The sequence below is a fragment of the Manis pentadactyla genome, chromosome 8, assembly GCF_030020395.1.
Source record: "Manis pentadactyla isolate mManPen7 chromosome 8, mManPen7.hap1, whole genome shotgun sequence".
Lineage (NCBI taxonomy): Eukaryota > Metazoa > Chordata > Mammalia > Pholidota > Manidae > Manis > Manis pentadactyla.
Window position 1 is genome coordinate 52,317,737 of NC_080026.1, and position 24,370 is coordinate 52,342,106.

At 36.7% G+C, this 24,370-nt stretch overlaps 1 protein-coding gene across 6 annotated transcripts in view; it reads right to left on the minus strand.

Annotated features, from left to right (window-relative positions):
• Positions 1-2,143: 2,143 nt before the first annotated feature.
• The window catches only part of ARID4B (AT-rich interaction domain 4B), a 169,228-nt gene continuing 147,001 nt past the window's right edge, over positions 2,144-24,370 (minus strand). For 4 of the 6 annotated variants that reach the window (XM_036919279.2, XM_057505734.1, XM_057505733.1 and 1 more), the window contains 5 exons: positions 13,770-14,984; positions 10,802-10,915; positions 8,353-8,568; positions 7,269-7,415; positions 2,144-3,900 (listed from right to left, as the gene is read on the minus strand). In XM_036919279.2, the coding sequence (XP_036775174.2) occupies positions 3,773-3,900; positions 7,269-7,415; positions 8,353-8,568; positions 10,802-10,915; positions 13,770-14,984 (1,820 nt within the window). In that variant the 3' untranslated portion in view covers positions 2,144-3,772. Of the gene's footprint in view, positions 3,901-7,268; positions 7,416-8,352; positions 8,569-9,963; positions 10,087-10,801; positions 10,916-13,258; positions 13,373-13,769; positions 14,985-24,370 lie in introns of those variants that run through there. The other 2 variants (XM_057505735.1, XM_057505736.1) reach the window with 2 other exon arrangements.

Genomic DNA, 24,370 nt, shown 5'->3' on the forward strand with positions numbered 1-24,370 from the left:
TCAGAGATGAGAAAAATCCAACTGGCCATATTCAAGCATCTCATCCATCCTACAGTCCAGTGTAGAAATTCATTTTTCCTTCAGAATGCCTCCAATCTCACTCCTTCCCCACTCTAACATTATTCCAAGAATCACTTCCTATCTGGAGAACTACATTCTCATTGTATCTGGCCAGTGCTGTCGTGACTCTCCTCTCTAGTTGATCCTTCCATTTCCAGCTGAAACTACCTTGAATGTTTGCCTCCTCTGTCTTCACATCAGGTTCCTTTATGCTCATACACTGCCTACATGTATATATCCTTGGTCAAGATTCCTTTACGCTCTTACACTGCCTACATGTATATACCCTTACGCACCCGTTTTCCCTGACCATGCAACTTAGCACATAATTGTCATATATATTACTTTCACAACTACTAAATCATTAAACCATTCCTTATACATACAAAACCCATCATATGATATTAGCCCAAAGTCCTTAAATAGTTTAAAATTAGAAGGTGGAGAAATGGACTCACAAAGACAGAACATACTTCCAGAAGAAAATCGTTAAAAGAAGCTGTGGCTGGAGAGTTAAAAAATTATCCCACTGCCATTCAGAGCTTGTTCTTTACCATTTAGAGAACATTTAACCCCTTTGAAGAGTTTAAAATATCAAGACTCTTTTCACAGAAAAATACAAAAAACATTTTGTAAAAAACAGTACAGGTTTCATGGAATCTGCTCCACCTTCCCAATCTCCCCAGGTTAAGAAAATTGACAAGACCTCACCCTCAGGGTATTTCAGTGAGAAAAAAAGGTTTTGGAGAATACTGTAAAAATCATACCATCTTAATTTTATCATAGATTGTAAAATTGGTAGATAAAATGTAGTTCAGATGGCCAGGGGAAAACTTAAGCCAAATTCTAGTAAAACTATGAAATTCTCAATTTGCCACAGAAGCTGGGAAGAAAGGAAAATAGGCAGACAAGAGGCAGAGAGGCCCAAGGGTTATAACCTCAACTCCAACATAGATTGCAAACATTCTCCCTTAGAGCACTGTTTCGTAACACACAAAGGAGGTGACAGTAGTAGTTCCTTGAAAGACATGGTTTCATGATCAGGTAAGATTGAAAACAGTAGGGTAAAGGAAGCTGGCTAGGTGTTTCTTCACAGGCCTTCTCAACTTTTTACTACATTAACACTGCATCTCTAAGGGTTGTGCTATTTACAGCATTTTCAAAATACATTTGACAGTAAGTTCTCAGACCATTTCCAGAGACCAGTATTCTAGGACTTTATTTTGGGAAGCACTGTTCTACAGATTTTAAAACGCATCCTTTAAACTAGTTCCTGTTTAAATAAAGGTCATAAATATAGGGACATTGTAAAGGTGCTTTAAAAAAATACACATTTGAGCTTTTTTAGGCCTTAATAAAGTTTATTTTCTTTTTGTTTTAAAGAATGGATTTTACTTGGTAGGATATTCATTAAATGAGGAAAAAGAAAAAACACTCATCATTTTCAAAGGCTTCGAATAAAGCATGGTTCTCAACCCAGATGCATGTTAAAATCACTGGAGACCTTTAAAAAAAGATCAACATTCAGTTATCATCCCAGAGGAAATAAAATATGATTCTTTGAGGGTGGGGCCCGAGCACCAACTATTGTTTTAACAATACCTAGACGATTCCAGTATGTAATGGGGAAGACTGCACTAAAAGTACGAGACCCACAAAAGTCAATTAAAATTAAAAGATAGTTGGGGGAGAAGGGAAGGGGAAGGAATGCAGGAAGGCAGGAAAGAAGGAAGGGAAGGGGAAGAGGGGGAGGAAAGAAAGAAGAAAAGAAGAAGGAAAGAAGGAAAGCAAGCTGCTGGTCTCAAGCGAACAAGAAAAAAGAACTCTGTCCTTTAGACAAACCTCCAAGTAAGGGATAAACATTCATATTCAGACTAGAGTCAAGCAAAATAGTGTATGCAGAGATATAAGAATGCCTAATAAACCTGTATCTGGCTAATGGATTTTAATTTTTATAGGTAGAATATTCCCATTTTTCTATGTCAACTAATCCCATCTGGTAATACGTGCTGGAGATAAGATGTCCCAGTCAGTCATCACATACAGAAATGAACTAAAATTACTTAACCTTTTAGAAACAAAATCAAGGATTCACAAACTATGGCATTTTATTTCAGAGCCTTTGCTTACATTTGTACAATATATTACATAATTCTTCATTGTTTGCAGATCCTGATATATATTTTATAGCTTTTATTCTATAAGCTTTTTTCAAAGTTTTGCTGTCAAATCTTTACAGTCCTGTACAAATCTGAATTACTTGAAACCATTTTCAACAGAATTACTGTAAGCACACACTACAAGACTGAATATGCTTTTCTTAGAAAAATTGAATGTAAAGGATTCTGACATGTTAGCATCTACAACAAAACGCTTCGAAATTCTCACGTTGTATTGCCAGAAAACAAACAAAACATGCCAGTCCCATCCAACAAAAGTACACAGAACTACAATTAAAACAGTAAAACAGTCTGTACAGTAAAGTACTGTGTATTAACAGTGCCAGGTATTAAATAGTTTGAATGAACACATCCGCAATATACAAATGTCTTACAAAGGTGTAGAATTAAATACAAGTGCCAAACAGAACAGAGATTGGAATCATACAACATAAAGTCAATACACGTGAAAACAATTTTGCGTTCATTTTGGATTTTATACAAGGCATTTAATTTTATAGGCCTATCACTCCAATTAACTATTTATATTTAAAATAACCATCATTTTGAGATACTTCATTATCAACAACCTTGAACCATATTAATACATTTACTTGTTCCTGAAGTCCTCTTATTGTAGCTCATAATAAAATAAGCAATACAAATGAGTTATCTGTATTTAAGGAAAAAGAAACCTTTACAAGAAAACACAAAAATATAACTGTTATAATTCATTATGAATAAATATACACTTTGAACTGGCTAAGTACAATCTTTATACATTGTTTAAGATTTAATACAGTTTATTAGCCATTTTCTTTTTTCACACAATTATATCAAAATTAAAAAAAAAATACTGATTTATAGAAAAATGGCAAAGTACAGTAGTTCCATTCCAATTTGAAGGGGCATGAAAAGCCACTGCAAGACCTTTTAGCCTAATCCAAACCTGTAAACATATTCAGTCTTTTTTAAATAAAATCTTTAATATTTGGTTACCAGGATTGATGTCTAATGTCCTGTTAACTGCAGGTTTTGAATTTATTACATGTGCTTGACTTATACAATTAAAGCCACCCTAAGATGACTTGCTTTAAAAAACAATTTTCACTTGTACAAATGAAAATAGGTTCATATTTTTTCATAAATAAATGGAAAAATATCAAATGTTCCAGCTTTAACAAAATACAAGGGAATACATATATAGTAAGTTAATCTCAACATGTTCTGGCCCACCAATATCTATGCTTACTGTATTGTCTCTACAGGCAGTGAAAAGCCTCCATTTGCCACAGTGGAAGGCCTTCAAATTACCAGACACACAATTCCCAGACAAGTTGGAAACAATTATTGCTTGAGGAAAAGCAGTTCATTGTACTTTTTCTTCATAAAAAAAAAGTGCACTTAAGTGCCAAGTCACTTGTCAAGAAACAATTTTTAAATATAAAATAGTGCTTGTCTGATTTTTTTTTGTGTGTGTGCCACTGTGCAGTATAAAAAAGACGTGGCTCCCAACAGCCATTAAGTGCAAAGTGCTTTAGCAAGTCCTGCTGTCACCTGCACTCAACTGACATTCCATTTTGCGATGCACTGGACATTGCCGGTTCAGCTAACGTTAGCATAACAGCAGCTGTTATGGAACTGGAGGAAGGTGAAGAAGAAGATGAGGATGTAGCAGCACCTTAGGAAAAGGAAAACCAAACCAACAGCTTAGTAAAACATATAAGCATATATATAACAATAAAAAGAAATGAAACACTAATCCTCTATACTAAAATTCTACTGTAGTCTCTAAAATAATTTTGCTTACAAGAGCAGTCAATTCTCACAATAGCATAGTGTAAACAAAAGAAAACCTTGAGTGTAGCTCAAGTAGCCAAACAGTGCCAAACTACAGAAGTGATGAAAAAGCACAGATCAGGGCATGCTTGCATGGATTAAAGAGGAAAAAAGAACTCTGTGCCCAGTCTATTAAGACATGGAAATAAAATAGAGAGAAGACTTTCTGTACTAATTAAATAAACAAATGTCAAAAAGAACCTGAATCCAATAGGAAAAATATGTAATCTACCAAAAACTCCATCCCTCCCACCCCTTTCCTGTATCTTTCCATGTTTGGAGTTTCTTATGAGTTTAAATGGTACTGAGATTGGAAGGCTAATTGCTTCTTAAGAGTTGGAACAAAAGGGTCCACAGCTCAACTATTTTCCTCCACTTGGTTTACAAAGCAAATTACATATTAATTATCTTCCTCAGGAAAATTCTCTCATGGTTAAAAATTAGTGTTCAAAAAACACTTTTTAAGGAATACATGCACATGGTAAAAGAAATTCATTCAATATAGCAACATAAGGTGGAAAAACAAATCTTTCTTTCATCTAGGACCTTCCTAATCCTCCAAATTCCCCTTCCCCATTGTTACCAGCTGCTTCAGTCCTTAAAACTCTGGAATAAGGGCTACCCCTTATTCTCCAGGGACAAGCTGGCCCACCTGTTTTTGTTAAGAACAACTTTCTGCAACACAGCCATGTGCATTTCTATACACCTTGCTCATGGCAGATTTCACACCTACAAAGGCATTTACTACCTGAATTTCTTCAATGGGTTCCCTAATTGACACTGTTTCTACCACTGACGCTCCTTTTTTTTTTTGTATCATTAATCTACAATTACATGAGCAACATTAGGGTTACTAGACTCCCCCCATTATCAAGTTCCCACCACATACCCCATTATAGTCACTGTCCATCAGCGTAGTAAGATGCTATAGAATCACTACTTGTCTTCTCTGCGTTGTACAGCGCCCCCTGTGCCCCCTCCTACATTATGTCTGCTAATTGTAATGCTCCTTTTCCCCTCTTGTCCCTCCCTTCCCACCCATCCTGCCCAGTCCCTTTCCCTTTGGTAACTGTTAGTCCTTTCTTGGGTTCTGTGATTCTGCTGCTGCTTTTGTTCCTTCAGTTTTTTCTTTGTTCTTATATTCCACATATGAGTGAAATTATTTCATACTTGTCTTTTTCTGCCTGGCTTATTTCACTGAGCATAATACCCTCTAGCACCATCCATGTTGAAATGGTAGGATTTGTTTTCTTCTTATGGCTGAATAATATTCCATTGTGTATATGTACCACATCTTCTTTATCCATTCACCTACTGATGGACACTTAGGTTGCTTCCATTTCTTGGCTATTCTAAATAGTGCTGCAATAAACATAGGGGTGTATATGTCTTTTTCAAACTGGGCTGCTGCATTCTTAGGGTAAATTCCTAGGAGTGGAATTCCTGGGTCAAATGGTATTTCTATTTTGAGTTTTTTGAGGAACCTCCATACGGCTTTCCACAATGGTTGAACTAATTTACATTCCCACCACTGACGTTCTTATAGTCTACTTTCTAAGGCAGACAGTCATCTCTGAAAAACTGTAAGTAGATCATGTCATTTTCCTGTTTAAAACTTTTGTTAGAAAGAAAGACACAGGCCCCACATGGTGTCACTTTTGCTAGGCCAGGTCACCAAACCAGGGCCTAATACACCAACCCAATTACAGTTTCAATCTCCTCTGGAAACGAAGTCTGTCCGGAATTTTCTGCTCAGCATCATTGATAAGATCACTTGTCAATGAGCCTGTCCATCTGCCCTAGAAGAAGATGGACTGACCTGCATTATAAGACCCCCTGCTCTTCCCCTAAAGAAAGTGACCTGTCCTGAAAGTGACAACCTCTTCTTTTCTTTTGCTACCAACTTTGTACCACCCCGCTGTCTATACAAACCTTCTATTCTGTACAATTCCTCAGAGCATCTCTCTTCTTCCTAGGGGATGTTGCCCACTCATTAATCACTCAATAAAGCCAATTAGAGCTTCAAATTTACTTGGACGAATTTTGTTTTTTAACACTTTCAAATAGCTGTCCATCTCACTTAGAATAAAATTTAAACTCAGTTTGGCCTACAAGGCCCCATATGATTTGGCTTCTGCTTACCTAAGCTGTTATTTTACCACTTTTTCACCATAATAGTTTTATTTCTGCTCCTGAAAGGCACCAAGTGTATTCTCACATTAGAGCAGCTGTTCCCCCCCTAGGGAGACTTTGTCCAAGAGGGTACCTGGCAGTGTCTGAAGACATTTTTGGTTGTCACAACTGTGGGTGGTACTGCCATCCAGTGGGTAGAGGCCAGAGATGCTGTTAAATACCCTTCAGTGCAGAGGACAATGCTCCACAGCAAAGAATTATGACTCTGAATAGTTCCAAGTTTGAGAAACTCTTATCTTAGGGAATATTTGCTGTTCTCTCTGCCTAGAACCCTCATATGGACTAAATTTTATTCCCCCCAAATTCTATGTTGAAGTCCTAACTCCCAACGTGATAGTACTCGGAGATGGGGCCTCCAGGGAGGTAATTAAGGTTAAATGAGGTCATAAGGATGGGGCCCTAATCCAGGAGGATTGGTGTCCTTGTAAGAGGAAGGGACACCAGAGATTCTACCTCACTACACAAAGAGGAAAGGCCTTACAAGGACACTGGAGAAGGTGGTGATCTATAAGCCAAGAGGAGAGGCCTCAGGAGAGACCAGACCTGCTAATACCTGCACCTTAGACTTCAGCCTCCAGAACAGTGAGAAAATAAACTGTTGTTTAAGCCCCTTAGTCTGTAGTACTTTGTTATGGTAGCCCAAGCAAACTAAGGACAACTCTTTTCCCTCACATTTTAACCTTTCTCACTTCCTCTGGTCATTCAGGTCTCGGTGAAAATGTTCTGACCATTTATAATCTCAGACAGCCCATCCAATCACTGCCTTAACATTATTCTCTCCATAGTGCTTTTCACTATCTGAAATCTTTTTAGTGTTTTTTGGGGAACACACTATAAGCTCCATAAAGTGAACATTATGATTGGAGATTTTTTCTCTAGATAAATCTTCCCATCTTATTAATGAGGAAAATAAGGCAGAGGAATGAAAGAACTTGCCTGAAGATACACAGCCATAAACTCACATGAGTCTAACTGCAGAGTCATAAATTACATGTTAAGTAAGTTAAAAACACTTACTTTCTCTCTCTTTCTTCTTTAAACGCTTTCTCCTCCGATCAATGGAAGCTACTTCAGATTTTAATGACAAATAATGTTTTCTGATTTCTTGAAGTTTTTCTTGAAGAATTGTGATGCGTTCAGCACTTGTCATATTTTCCAGGTCCGCTGTGAGTTTAAAGCTCTCATTAATATGTATTTTTAACAGGATTTTAACATATGAAAGAGAGATCAGATGGCATGGTTATAGAATAAGGTCAAGACAAATAAACTAAACATAAGGCTTGAAAGTTATTTTTTTTCCTAAGGTTTTTCTTCCCTTAGCCTAAAACAATGCCTGACCCATACATAATATGTGCATATTTGTTGAATGAATTAGTGTGCAGAATTAAAGGCCCTCTGACCTAAACACATATGCTAAGAATTCACCATTCATATACTGTATCCCATTATATCATTAAAAATCATACTTAGAAATATGATAGGAAAGACATCAAAATGTTAAAATTGTATATATTTTTGGATCTCAGGGCTGTGGATACATTTTTCTGTTTTGTCCTCTTTTTGTTATTTCTAAGGTTTTTTATGAGCATGCATAAATTTTTAAGCTCGAGGAAAAATTTAAAAAGATCCAAAGCAATTTTGAATCTCCTAAGAATATTTCCTGGTGTTAGAAACTCTGGGGTAATTTCTTTTTTCAAAAAATTTTTATTATGGAGATTTCCCACATATACAAAAGTACAGAGAACAGTATAATGCACCCTTTATACCCATAACCTAGCTTCCATAATTAGTGCTTCATGGCACATCTATGCCGTCATCCACTCATCCACTTCGAACCCCAACGCCAGATTATTTTAAAGCAATTTTCCAACATCATATCAGAAATTATCTAATCAATGTTGATATCTGCATGAATTGCCTTAATGTTTTCCTTTTAGCAATCTGTTTATTTAAATCAAGATCCAAATAAGGTCTCTACATTGCAATTGGTTATTAAAGGTCATAAATTTGGCTCTAGCCTCTTTTTCCAAGTTACTAGCATCAAGAGTTACTAGATTGAAGCTTCTACCACTTAACTGTCGATTTAATACATGTAACTTACACATCTGAAAACTCCATTTGTAAACTTTGGGTAATCGATTACTGGGTTCCTTGAGATCAGGATCCTTATCACCATTCTTTCCACATTTTCCTGGAGACTGCACCCTTGCAGGAGATTTGGTACTATGAGACTTCATTCCAGTGGAAACTGATTTGACTGGCTGCATCTTAGTTACACTTTCACCAGCAGAAAGTTCTTCACTATCACTGCTGTTTGCTGAAAGAAAAATAAAAAGAAGAGCATTAATAAATAGAAAAGTAAAAAGGAATTTGTCACAGATTTTAGTGGACAATTTAAAATGAACCATTTGAATTTACTACTATAGCAAACAACTTGCTTTATAGACCCTGCCTAGAAACCTGGAAAATCATCACATACAAAATGCAGCAGCATCTTAGTTATGAGTTATGGAAAACAAAACCAAAACCAAAAAATTCTTACCTGGATTGCCAGTAACATTTTTTTTTAAAACATTTGAACTAATCTTCCACTATGCCTGGTAGACTGTTAAATATATAGTAATTATTTGAATGGCTTTTTATTGTATTATGTTTATATGTATATATAATAAAATATACCATCTTTTTAAATGAATCATTATAGAAACTTAATTTTAGCATTTTAGACTGTGTACAGATTTGCATACATACACTTTCCCTACTCCTTTGGCCACAAATAAACAATACTACTAATCATAAAATTCAATAAAGAATTATTTGGGAATGAACTCTAAACTTTGATATATACATTGAATTTCTTAAGTAGTTCCCATATTATAGCTTATGGACTAAAATAAACCATCAGTTTTACTCTGGTAAGTTTATTCAATAATTTATAAAGATTTCAGAAGTCTATGTAATAATTATGTTACATCTGCCTTTGCCAATTTAAAGCCTCAGTACTCTAATAGCAATGTTTAACCCTGACAGTTTATCATGTGGAATAGGTGATGGGATTTAAAGTTCCATGAATTAGCTCTTCCTGGATACAAAGTACTATTTTAGATTCCATGAGAGTTAATTCACTTTATTAAATTATTCTCAGAGAATGGTTTCTTCATTCTGATTTGCCAAGGCTTAAGCCCAGTAATTAAAATAGGAGAACAATCAACCACTACAACTCTAAATTACATGAATACATCAACTGACTTATTGAAGATGAGCCCTCTTAGGATAGCATTTAAATGGTAAAGTCTTGAAGACAAAAATATCATGTAATAAAAAACACTTTAACATCCTGGCAGTTACTCAACAATTGATGATCAATATGGCATGTATTTATTGAGTTTTCATTTAACAGCAGCTACCAAAAAGGAAAAAAAAAAGTACAGCAAGGCTCTCAAAAAGCCTGAAAAGCATCCCAGATAAGAAAAGGCACATCGCAGCTTTTCCCACTGTGGAGCTTTGGGAATAAACTCACTCCACCATTCCTCACACACACGTGAAGTGAATCACCTCCCAGTCCCCCCAGCTGCAGCTCTCGAGTCCCTGGCAACTCCTAACTAAGCCACCCAAGGCTTGGCCCCACTCTGATACAGTGGTCTGCCTGAGCCTGGCTTTCATGGCCATGCTGAGCACAGCCACCCGGGGCCCCAAGGGATGCCATATTCACCGCCTGGAAGTCATATGGGCTCAGCAGAACCTCGGGGAGCTGGCCACATAACCCTTTTCTGCACTGAAGTGCAGGCAAGCCGGCCGATAGCAAAGGTCAGGCAGTGGAGGTGGCAGGAGTCTCCTGAAAGAGCAGCAGGAGGTCAGTGTGGGGAACCTGAAAAAAAAATTCTTTACATATTTTCTGCTTCTCACTTTGTCTACAAAAGAGAGATAAAATGTGCAGCTCTCAGGAGAAACACAGTATATATATTCCTGTAGGTCGATGTACAGAGTTTTTGCTAAAGTTATCTTTGTTTGAAGCATACTTAACCAAAGTATTCTCTATAGCTGCTCCCCAAGGGCACATAGTTTGGGGTACCAAGATAAAGGTAGTAGACTGGAGTTGCTGGAATTAATAGCTCTAAAGCTATCTTGATTGTCCTCTTTTAGTCAGACTTTGTTTTGCCTTAAAAAATTACAATTTCACTGTAATAAAAATAATAGACAATTGAAGCATTTCATAGTATATGATACATATTGAATTTTAATAAATTCACATGGAAAAAACTGTGGAACACAAAATTGACATAAAGATGTTATTACTGACATTATATTGGCTATTGTTTTAGAAGGATTACCTGATCATTCATCAGCAATCAGTACCACTGCTGAATACCGAATTGCTTAATCCTAGAATTTACCTAGGATCAGAAAGTGTTCTGTGTGACTCTTTTGAAGGTAGAGACAAAAATCAAAATACATAACTATGCCATATGCTTAACATCCCTTCATTAATGGGGAAAAAAATATATCCGCCATTATTTTTATATTTAAAAAATTAGAAGTTTCACACTTACTGCCCTTTCCTTTCTTCTTGTTGTTTACCACTGTTGCTTTATGGCTTCGTTTCTGCTTTTTTGATGAACTTCCTCCTCCCTGAGCTTCTTTCACTCTTTTCTGACCTGTACAGGCTATGATGGGAAAGAAATTATTAGGTAACATAAAATAAAATCAAGTTTTCCCTAAATATAAATTAATTCCACATTTTAGAAGCACAGAACAATCGTGGAACAACACATGTTCTTTATGAGGTTTATAAATTATTAAAGAAATCACTGCAAATTCTAAAACAAATTATCATTAATGAGCTGAATTATTACACATAATAAAAAAGTTTTAAAAAAGCGTAACATGCATACCCTTTTTAGAAAAATCAGGTATAAACTGAAAAAGTTCTCAATACTGGGAGTTTATATGAGTCTAGTAAATCAAAAACAGGTATATGCTGAAAATAAAAATCGTTAATTTATTAAAATTCAATAAAAGCAAAATATTAAAATTACAGGTTAAAATAGTAATGATATATCTTATAATGACTTTAATATAATTTTTCAATGTTATAATGATATTGTTGGGATATATTTTAGGAGTGATTCATACTTAGTTATTTTACCAGTTTATTTATTTGAACAATAACAGCTCCCAGGGCACTGGTTAACACATATACCATTTACAAATCCAGTATAGTATAAACTACTAAGAACTATACTATACATAGTATAGAGATACTAAGAAAACACTTCATCTTCTTCGCAGGAAGTTATTTCAAAACATTATAGACATCTCCCTTTTCTTCAAGGACTGGCCCAAATCCTACACCTTCCCTAAACCTTCCTTGATACCCATGGCTTCACAGCTTAATCACTATCTAAACTGTAGTTTCTATACATTTTTCCATACTACTAATTTGGTCCTAATCTACTGTTTCTTTATCTTTCCAATTATATGTGTTGTCTCCAAGACTATACAGTTAAACTCTTTTTCTGGAAATTTACGAAGTCCCAACTCTATTCAGTTCCAGTGTCAGACACTATAATACAGACATGATATAAATTTATATTATGATGAAATTATGCCATATTTGCTACAAAAAAATGTTTCTTAGTCCTGCTACCAAAGATACAATCAATCCTGAGCATATGAGACATGGCTTCCTTGGTCAAAAATTAAACAGGCTGTAACTGTTTTGCTGGCAACATCCTAGATGGTTTTCTTTTAAATAGATTACATCTTATTGATAACATATCCTAATGTTACCTTAATATAACAATTTAAGTGAAAAATAAGGAATGTGACTTAGATATATTGACTACACTGAAGCACAGAATCTTAAAAATAATCACCAGGTTTCTCTCCAGCAGAGTTTAATTCTGAAGTTTTCAGCTACAAGAAATAAAAAAGCTTAATGTAGGCTAAACTGGAGGGAAATCCTAAATTTTAATACAATCTAATCTAAAATATTTTTACTTTTAATATAATGTGCATTTTCCAATATCAGTACATAAATTTTCAAAGACGAGGCCACATGAAATAGGTGCTTAAGAATTTATTTCTAGAGAGATGAATTCTAAAAAATACTATATGCCTTGATTTGATGAGACAAATGGTATGTTACCCTAAAGTTGGCCATAGCTCTCAAGTTGCATACTTTTTTTTAACCTAGTTAAGATTAAGATTTACAAGGGCAATGCTGACAATCTCTCAGAAGGGAAGCTATCTTACATCTTTTTTAAGAAAAAAAATTTAATCTTTCGTTAAGATATGAGGAATACGGTGAGGATACAACCTCTTAAGATTATAATTGAAACTTTATCATATTATTGAAAGCCTCTCTAATCACTTGTGATAAAGCTTTAATTTAGAAGATTGCTCTATGCCTATACTTCATTTCCATGAGATAGTATGGCACATAAATATAATGACAGTATATTTTTGTTTGCATCAATGTGAAAAAATAAAGCACATCCTGATTTAGTTACAATTACTATACTAGTATGTATTTTTAAAAAGTTAAGATTTGTGTGACAATGTTATATCAATTATATCCAATAAAGCTGGGGGAAAAAATGAAAAAAGTTTTTTTGTAAGAAAACTTGGACTCCACTAATGTTATCTTCAAGCTTAGCTAAACCCTAAAGCTAGCATAATAAAAACCGGTATTTTACATGGAATACATACCCTAGTGCTCTATCATTACAATGGAAAAGTGTGTTTCAAAGCTGAGTATAGGCCTAGAGTATACTGATTTAGTAACACCTGAATGAAGTGGTTTTTAAAAAAACTGATGACAGAAGTATAGCTACAGCAAAATCAAAAGGCACTAATACTTTTGGAAAGTACTAATTTGAATTTCCACTTTTAACAACTTCACGGAAAATCAAAAAAGTATTACTGTAGGTTATTAACATACACATTGGTCCTTCAATTTGGAAGCTATGCATCTAAAAAAGCATCAAATTCCTTTACAAACTCACACAAGTTAGTCAGGCTTGAAAATCAGTTTGACACGGTTGTCTGAGGAAAGCAGTGCCTGGACAGTTGGTTGCTCCAAACCCCTACATACAGTATTTGGTTAAGGGTGGAGGGGTCTGTCAATAAATCAAAATGTTTGTGAGAAACTGCACATTACAACTTCAAAAACAATGTTACAGAAATGTATTTAAGCTGCTCATGCCATACAGTCAACTGGTGTAAAAAGAATTTTCAAACAGGTCTGAATTTGGGTCTGGGTGCTATTTCTAGCATGTGTTCTGGTCCACGATGAAGTACCATGGATGACTCAAGCAGAGGACATTAAATCCTTCTCTAGCATTTAAATGCATTCACTATACATTACTCAAAGTACCTTTCAAATTTCCATTTTTACCATGTTCATAGAAGTATTTTACTTAAACACCTCATGTTATAACGAGATACTGTGAAACCACTGAAACTGTTAAGAGGGGAAATCCTAAAGTAGGGCAACATGTACTTTTTGCTCCTCACCTTTTTCCGGGGGCTCTGGTTCTGGCTGATTACTACTGCTGGAGCTCACACTTGCATCAAAGCCTGCTGGGGAGCTGTTCCCTTCAGACTGGAGATCTTGGAGTTCTCCTGCAACACTGTCTACCTCAATTGTGCTATCAGTTTCACTCCTGATACTTCGAACTTCTTCTTGATTTGGAGCCAGTGGTTCTGATACTGTTACAGAAGACTGCTGCAGACTGGCTTCTGTTACAGTGACTGTGGAAGGTGATTCAGGTGTAGTAGGAGGGGTATTTAGCACTGAATTACTGCCACTACTAGGGAATTCTGCTTTTTTCTCACTGGCCTCCACCGGTTTTTCCTCCGCAGGCTTAGTATCAGCACCAGCTGGCAACAGTGTCTCAAGCTCAGCACTAGGTGAGCAGCTCTCCTCCTCAGCCACCATCTGCAGAGACCCCTCAGCTGGCCCCTCCTCTGGTGCAGGATGGGGCGGGGAAGCTGCAGCCTCAGTGTCAGAATCTGAAAATAGCTCCTTCAGTGTTTTCTTGGGCCACTGTCCCTGAATACTTGACCAGACATCTTTTCGATCTTTAGCTCTGCTGTTCTGAAGTCTTTCATCAGAGTTATTTAAAAGTTTTATCCTTTTTTCTGCCACTTCTGAAAATCCCGAATAAAAACCAGTTGTCCGTAGACATTTTCTTTTTTCCTCCAAACCGTTGTATTTCTTAGTTGGTGTCATCTTTGCTTTTGATTTTTCTTCTTCATCTTCATCTGAAGAGCTGTTGCTACTGTTTTCTATACACAGTGACTCTTTATTCTTGGCTTTCTCGTCCTTTTTGCCAGGTGATCCAGTTTTTAAACATTCCTCTGTGCTGCAATACCTTCTTTTACCACGTTTCACCTGCGGCTTTGAAGGTTTGTCTGTGGCATCCTTTTTAACATCTTTTCTCTTTTTTGTGATTTCATCTTCTTCTTCATAATCAGTATCTTCAGAAAATCCCTCTATATCTTTTCTTAATCTTTCTGGAGATTTTGAACCTTGTTTGGGTATTACCAAATCTGCATGGACTTTGTTCTCTTCCAGCAAAGATGAAGTGTTCTGTTCCTCTTTTGAAATAAGATCATTTCTGATGTGGGTCAAGTGATCCATTTTGGATTCTTCATTGCCATTTTTATCTATGTCATGAGCACCTGTCTCATCCTCCTGCTCACTGTCTTCAGCAGAACTTTCAGAGGCTAAAAAGAATGAAGAAAAAGCAGTGAGTATGACACGAACACCAACAATGCCTTCTCTGCATCAGGCACTTTACATATTAGCTCCTATGTCCACACACATCCAGTTGTTAGGTTTACCTCCATCTTACAGATGACGTAACTGAGCTTTAGACTTAAAACACCCAATGATGGAAATGTCCTATATCGTTGGCTATGGTTTGAACTACTGTATACTTTTGCCACGGCACATCAAATTCTAAGCATAAAAGTTGTAAAATTTATTCTATTAATTATACTTCAATAGAGATGATTATAAAAAAGAAAGGAACTTCTTCAAATTTATGAGTAGAATATAGTGGAGTATGGATGTAGTTGTCTCAGGTGTTCTAACTCCAAAGCCTATATTCTTATACAACTATAGCCTTTATTTTCAATGTAGTAACGATTATTGAGAGATTTGTGAACAATAGGTTTCCACAATGTTTTTTCTTTTATTGAAGTACAGCTGATATACAACATTGGTTTCAGGTGTACAACACAGTGCTTTAACAGTTACATAAATCATGAAATGCTCACTATGATTAAGTGTAGTTACCTGTCACCATACAGTACATAAATATTATAATATTACTAACTATATTTCTTACACTGTACATTTCATCTCCATGAAATTATTTTATAGCTTGAGGTCTGTTCCTCTTTACCCCCTATTTTACCCATTCCCCACTCCCACCCTATGGCAACCACCAATTTGTTTTCTGTATGTAAAAGTCTGCTTCTTTTGTTTTGTTTTTTTAGATTCACATATAAGTGAAATGATATGGTTTTTGTGTCTTTCTCTATCTGACTTATTTCACTTAGCATAGTACCCTCTAGGTCCATCCATGTTGTCACAAATACCAAGATTTCATTCTTTTTTGTGGCTGACTAATAGTCCATTGTATATGTGTACCACATCTTTATCCATTCATCTATCAATGGACACTTAGTTTGATATCTTGACTACTGTAAATAATGCATTAAACATGAGGTGCAGAAGTCCAAATTAGTGCTCCACACTCACAGGTAGACTCAATTTTTCTTTATATGTACATACATGTATACATATGCATTTACAGCAACATTCATTTTTTAAATGGAAATATCTGAAATGTCTTAAATTTGATCTATGGCCAAATTTAAAATAAAAATCACCAAGAAAAAGAGAAAACATGAAGAGAATTTCTGAAATATCAAAAACATGCCATTATGATGCTTACTGTTGATTTGTCTCCATTAGGAAAAATACTGGAAATAACCTAAATATATTTTTATCATGAGCTAATTAAATAAGTTACAACACATCTATTCAGTAGTATAGATGTGTTGACATGGAGAGACTTGTAAGTTATACTTCAGTAGGCCAAAAAAAAAAGGGGTTTGCAATGTGTTAATGATCAAATTTATAAAAATATTTTATATGTGTATGTGTATATGTATATTTCAGTTGTTTAGGAATATATATACAATATATGAATATTATATATTGGTATGTTAATAGTAAAGTAATAATTACACACACACACACACATATATATACACACAAACACTGTATATGGTAGATTAACACAATTTCTGAAATAACATACACCCACAAAAATGGGGCAAAACATGAGAGAACAGCAACAGAATAAGCAGACAGATGAATGAAACAGACTCAAGAAAACCAAACCTTCCCTCAAGCCATCAGTGAGGGGAGCTAACAACCAACCCAAGTTAATCAGTCTCTCAAGCTGCATGAAATACTGTGAAATGCAAAAGTGGAGGAGGGAGCCTAACATAAGGAGCACTAGGTGAACATTACTTGAAATGCAGCTAGATTCCCAGTTTCTAACCCTCACTGCAAATTGCTAGTTGACTGCCCTTCTGGAAGTTTATTCTCTGAAAATTATAAGACAGGATTTCTGGCCTAGATGATGTCAAGAAATGTTGAAGGCATAGTACAGGTGTGATGCTAGAATGGGGGGAATCAGTAAACATTACTAAAAATGCTAAAAAAAAACACTCCTCCTAGCCCCCTCCCCCAAGTGGATCCCAGATCACCAGAAGCCATTCTCTTGTTTTTCCAGTCAAGAGACTGGAAGACTCTTCTCTGGAATGCAACTAGATTAAGAAGACGACCTCAAGATCTGATGTTGAACTTTCACAAGTAATTTCTTACCCAGATTATCCTACACTGAAGCTCAAAGTTGACAAGTCCCAATCATACACTCAAGATTCCAAATCATGAGAAGACGGCCAAAGAAAAAATACTTCACAGGGAACAGATCAAAACAATAAAACAAAAAGCAAACCGAATGTAACTAACCATGCAAATGAACAAAATTTTTTTTACAATATCCTTTGAAAGAAAGATCAAAATCAGAAAGGTAACAAGAACAGAATTGCATGAAAGCACACAGAAAGTAAAAGAGTTCTTGAAAATTAAAACATTACAGCTGTCAATAAGCATTACAGCAGTAAAGTAAGTAATTCATAAAAGGATTAGAACATGAAGTTAAGGAAATTTCTAAGAAATTAGAGGAAAAAGAGGAATGAATAATAAGCCATCCCCCCCGAAAGATAAGCATCTTAGAATATATATATGTGGAAGGCACAATACCGATATAATATCAGGTCAAAAAAAAGAGAGAACAGTAAAATGCAGAGAAGAAAATAATCAACAAAATAATCCAAGAAAAGTACCTTAAGAGAAAGACAAGAGTTTCTAGAGTGAAAGAGCCTAGCAAGTACATAACACAGTGTATGAAAACACATCCATATAAGGCATTATATAGCTGTGAACTATTAGGATATTAGAAAAAAAGGTTCAAGTTTCAAGTGAGATGGAAATGTAGTAAAACAAGTCAGATACAAAGAATCAGGAACTGGAAGAACACTGGACTTAAAAGAATCAACACTGAAAGAAAAAGACATTGAACAATTTCAGTAAAATAATGAATGAAAATTTCCAACCCAGCTAAGACATGATAAAGGTATTTTTAAATGTGCACAGTTTCCAAAAATTTACCCTTCCTTATTCACTTGTTCTTATTAACAAGTTACTAGAACATGTGCTCCACCACAATGACAGCACACCAAGGGGAAAAAAAGACATGAAATAGCAAAATCAAAGGAATCCAAGGACTACTTTGAAGAGAGATTTCTAGAATGGGCTCTCCCAAGGAAGAGAGCTGTGCAACAGATGTAGAAGGAAATTACTCCATAGCAGCTCAGTGTTATTTCCAAAGAAAGTAATACCAAGGGCATCATAACCAAGATGCCTACTGTGCCTCTACAGTCCTTGTACTCAACTAAGATTCTTAATCTGTATTTAACTTGCTTTAACCATGTGTTGATGAAATTACAGCTCTTTCCTCCATGTCTTGTGTGGCATTACCCAGGATCAGTAGATGACACCATTTTACACAGCAGAAACATTTTGCACTGACCACACCTGATATCTAGAAGTTTACTTGTTAAGACTAGAATCAGAAATACACAGTAGCTTCCTTCCACACGTAGGTACATTCCTGTTGGTCATCCCCTATGACTATGTCAGATATTCACATTGTGGTGAGCCCTGATGTTTCCCAGAATTTCTTATGACCTTGCCACACTGAATTCCTTCAGAGAGGCTTTTGAAAACTCTCAGAGGAACTGAATACGAATCAGAATATCATCTAGAAACTATTCAGGTAACATCCTCAGGGAGCTTCCATCTAAGTAAAAATATTGCCTTTTCTTACACAGTTAGGCTTATGCTTGCTACTCAGTTTTTCAAAACTATTATCTTCTCTAGAAATATAGTATGTATACAGACACAAACACATCTATACACACACACACATACAGCTGACCTTTGCACAAAATGGGTTTGAACTCTGTACACCCTCTTACATGTAGATTTTCTTCAATAAACATACTGGGAAATTATTTGGAGATTTGCAACAGTTTTTGAAATATTTATTTTTATTATTTTAATTGAAATGTAGTTGATATACATTATTGTATTGGTATCAAGTATACAACATAGTGATTTGGACAGTTAGATACATTATTAAATCCTCACCCAAACTAGTTACTATCTGTCAATATAGAAAGATATTATAGAACTACTGACTATTTTCTATGCTGTACTTGCATCCTCGTGACTAATTTATATCCTTATAGAGATTTTGGGCCTCTTTATCCTCTTTGCCTATTTCACCTATCCATCCCAACCCCAGCCCCATGGCAACCACCAGCTACTTCTCAGTGTCTATGAGTCTACTGCTGTATTTTTCATATTGTTCAGTATTGTTTTTAGATTCCACATGCAAGTGAAATCATACAGTATTTGCCTTTCTCTGCCTGGCTTATGTCACTTACATAAAACCCTCGAGGCTGATGCAAATAGGATTTTTTCTTTTTTAGGGCCAAACAATATTCCATTGTATCTGCAAACCACATCTTCTTTATCCATTCATCTAGGGATGACACTTTGGTTGCTTCCATATCTTGGCTATTGTAAATAACATGGCAATAAACATAGGGGTACATATATCTTTTCTAATCAGGGATTTTGTTTTCTGTAGGTAAACTCCCAGAAGTGGAGTCACTGGTTGAATGGTATTTCTATTTTTATTTTTTTGAGGAACCTCCATACTGCTTTCAACAGTGGCTGCACCCACTGACATTCCCACCAACAGTGTAGGAGGGTTCCCTTTTCTCCACATCCTCGCCAACACTTGTTATTTCTTGTCTTTTGGATAGTGACCATTCTGACTGCTGTGAGGTGATACCTCATTGTGGTTTTGATTTGCACTTCCCTGATGAATAGTGATGTGGCAAGTCTTTTCATGTGTCTGTTGGCCACCTGGACTTCTTTGGAAAAATGTCTATCCAGGTCTTCTATCCATATTTTAATGGGGTTATTTGTTTTTTGGGTGTTAAGGCATGAGTTCTTTATATATAATTTTGGATGTTACTCCCTTATCAGATATAGCATTTACAAGTATGTTCTCCCATACTGTAAATTAACTTTTTGTTTTGTTGATGGTGTCCTTTGCTGTACATAAGCTTTTTGGTTTGATGTAGTCCCACTTGTTCACTTTTTATATTCTTTCCTTTGGCCATGGAGATGTACTCAGGGAAAAAATGGCTCATGCTTATGTTGAAGACATTTTGCCTGTAGCTGAGCAGTTTTCCAAACACCATTTACTTAAGAGACTGTTTTTTCCCCATTGTATATTCATAGCTCCTTTGTGATATATTAATTGACCATATATGCATATAAATAGACCATTTATTTCTTGGCTCTTTATTTTGTTCCATTGATCTACAGGTCTGTTCTTGTGCCAATATCATACTGTTTTGATAAATATAGCTTGTAGTGAGCTTGAAGTCAGGGAGCATGAAACCCCCAGCTTTGTTGTTCTTTCTCAACTTTGCTTTGGATATTTGGGGTCTTATGTGGTTCCATATGAATTTTAGGATTATTTGCTCTAGTTCATTGAAAAATGCTGCTGATATTTTGAAAGGGATTGCACTGAATCTACAAACTTCTTTGGACAGCATGGTGATTTTGACAATATTCATTCTTCTATCCATAAGCGTGGGAAAGCTCTCCATTTATTTGTGTCTTCAATTTCTTTCATCAGCATGTATAGGTTTTAGAGTAGAGGTCTTTTATCTCCTTGGTTTGGTTTATTCCTAGGCATTTTATTGCTTTGCAACAACGGTAAATGGAATTTTTTCTGGATTTTTCTTTCTGCCAGTTTGTTGTTAGTATATAGGAAGGCAAAAGACTTCTGTATGTTGATTTTGCATACTGCAACTTTGCTGAATCCAGTTATTCTAATAGATTTTTTGGTGGGGTCTTTAGAGTTTTCCATGTACAGTATTATGTCATCTGCAAATAGGGACAGTTTTACTTCTTCCTTACCAATTTGTATGTCTTTTACCTCTTTTTCTTATCTGACTACCATCGCTAGGACCTGTAGTACTATGCTGAATAAAAGTCGTTAACAGAGGGGCGGAAGATGGTGGCGTGAGTAGAGCAGCGGAAATCTCCTCCCAAAACCACATATATCTATGAAAATATAACAAAGACAACCCTTCCTAGAATAGAGACCAGAGGACACAGGACAATATCCAGACCACATCCGCACCTGAGAGAACCAAGCGCCTCGCGAAGGGGGTAAGATACAAGCCCCGGCCCCGCGGAAAACGAGCGCCCCTCCCCCCAGCTCCCGGCGGGAGAAGAGTAGGCAGAGCGGGAGGGAGACGGAGCCCAGGACTACCGAACACCCAGCTCCCGCCATCCGGGCCAGAGCGCAGACACAGTACATGCACAGGGGACCCTGGATGCTAGGAAAACAGGGCAGCAAGAACAGTGAGCAGGCACTGGAGGCTGGGCGACAGAGGACATAAGAAAAGCGCGTGACCATTTTTTTTTTGCTTTTTTGCTGTTTTGTTTTGGCGAGCACTTTTTGGAAGTCTTAAAGGGATAGGGACCCCAATACTAGGGAAACAGGGCAGAAAGACCGGTGAGCAGAGGCCTGAGGCTGGCAACGGAGAACAAAGAAAAACAAACGAACACCTTTTTTTTTTTTAATTAAAAAAAATTTTTTTTTCTTTTTTTTTTTTTTTTTGGGTGTTGTTTTGTTTTGGCGGGTGCTTTTTGGAAGTCTTAAAGGGGCAGGGCGGGTCACTTAATCCAGAGGTAGGGAATCCGGGATCTCTGGGCACCCTAACCCCTAGGCTGCAGGGAGCAGGGAGGCCCCTTACGGAGATAAATAGCCTCCCAGCAGCTCCTGCTCCAACGCGACTCCACCATTTTGGAGTAGCTGCCCGAGCTAGGCCACGCCCACAGCAACAGCGGAGATTAACTCCATAGCAGCCGGGCAGGAAGCAGAAACACTGTCTGCGCGCAGCTGCGCAGCACAAGCCACTAGAGGTCGCTGTTCTCCCAGGAGAGGAGGGCCACAAACCAAAAAGAAAGGAAGTCCTTCCAGCCGTCACTCGTCCCAGTTCTGCAGACTATTCCTATCACCATGAAAAGGCAAAGCTACAGGCAGACAAAGATCACAGAGACAACACCAGAGAAGGAGACAGACCTAACCAGTCTCCCTGAAAAAGAATTCAAAATAAGAATCATAAACATGCTGACAGAGATGCAGAGAAATGCGCAAGAGAAATGGGATGAAGTCCGGAAGGAGATCACAGATGTCAGAAAGGAGATCGCAGAAATGAAACAAACTCTGGAAGGGTTTATAAGCAGAATGGATAGGATGCAAGAGGCCATTGATGGAATTGAAACCAGAGAACAGGAACGCATAGAAGCTGACAGAGAGAGAGACAAAAGGATCTCCAGGAATGAAACAATATTAAGAGAACTGTGTGACCAATCCAAAAGGAACAATATCCGTATTATAGGGGTCCCAGAAGAAGAAGAGAGAGGAAAAGAGATGGAAAGTATCTTAGAAGAAATAATTGCTGAAAACTTCCCCACACTGGGGGAGGAAGTAATCGAACAGACCACGGAAATACACAGAACCCCCAACAGAAAGGATCCAAGTAGGGCAACACCAAGACACATAATAATTAAAATGGCAAAGATCAAGGACAAGGAAAGAGTGTTAAAGGCAGCTAGAGAGAAAAACGTCACCTATAAAGGGAAACCCATCAGGCTAACGTCAGATTTCTCAACAGAAACCCTACAGGCCAGAAGAGAATGGCATGATATATTTAATACAATGAAACAGAAGGGCCTTGAACCAAGGATACTGTATCCAGCACGACTATCATTCAAATATGACGGTGGGATTAAACAATTCCCAGACAAACAAAAGCTGAGGGAATTTGCTTTCCACAAACCACTTCTACAGAACATCTTACAGGGACTGCTCTAGATGGGAGCACTCCTAGAAAGACCACAGCACAAAACACCCAACATATGAAGAATCAAGGAGGAGGAACAAGAAGGGAGAGAAGAAAAGAATCTCCAGACAGTGTATATAACAGCTCAATAAGCGAGCTAAGTTAGGCAGTAAGATACTAAAGAGGCTAACCTTGAACCTTTGGTAACCACGAATTTAAAGCCTACAATGGCAATAAGTACATATCTTTCAATAGTCAACCTAAATGTTAATGGGTTGAATGCACCAATCAAAAGACACAGAGTAACAGAATGGATAAAAAAGCAAGACCCATCTATATGCTGCTTACAAGAAACTCACCTCAAACCCAAAGACATGTACAGACTAAAAGTCAAGGGATGGAAAAACATATTTCAAGCAAACAACAGTGAGAAGAAAGCAGGGGTTGCAGTACTAATATCAGACAAAATAGACTTCAAAACAAAGAAAGTAACAAGAGATAAAGAAGGACACTACATAATGATAAAGGGCTCAGTCCAACAAGAGGATATAACCATTCTAAATATATATGCACCCAACACAGGAGCACCAGCATATGTGAAACAAATACTAACAGAACTAAAGGGGGATATAGACTGCAATGCATTCATTCTAGGAGACTTCAACACACCACTCACCCCAAAGGATAGATCCACTGGGCAGAAAATAAGTAAGGACACGGAAGCACTGAACAACACAGTAGAGCAGATGGACCTAATAGACATCTATAGAACTCTACATCCAAAAGCAGCGGGATATACATTCTTCTCAAGTGCACATGGAACATTCTCCAGAATAGACCACATACTAGGCCACAAAAAGAGCCTCAGAAAATTCCAAAAGATTGAAATCCTACCAACCAACTTTTCAGAACACAAAGGCATAAAACTAGAAATAAACTGTACAAAGAAAGCAAAGAGGCTCACAAACACATGGAGGCTTAACAACACGCTCCTAAATAATCAATGGATCAATGACCAAATCAAAATGGAGATCCAGCAATATATGGAAACAAATGACAACAACAACACTAAGCCCCAACTTCTGTGGGACACAGCAAAAGCAGTCTTAAGAGGAAAGTATATAGCAATCCAAGCATATTTAAAAAAGGAAGAGCAATCCCAAATGAATGGTCTAATGTCACAATTATCGAAATTGGAAAAAGAAGAACAGATGAGGCCTAAGATCAGCAGAAGGAGGGACATAATAAAGATCAGAGAAGAAATAAATAAAATTGAGAAGAATAAAACAATAGCAAAAATCAATGAAACCAAGAGCTGGTTCTTCGAGAAAATAAACAAAATAGATAAGCCTCTAGCCAGACTTATTAAGAAGAAAAGAGAGTCAAACAAATCAACAGTATCAGAAACGAGAAAGGAAAAATCACGACGGACCCCACGGAAATGCAAAGAATTATTGGAGAATACTATGAAAACCTATATGCTAACAAGCTGGGAAACCTACGAGAAATGGACAACTTCCTAGAAA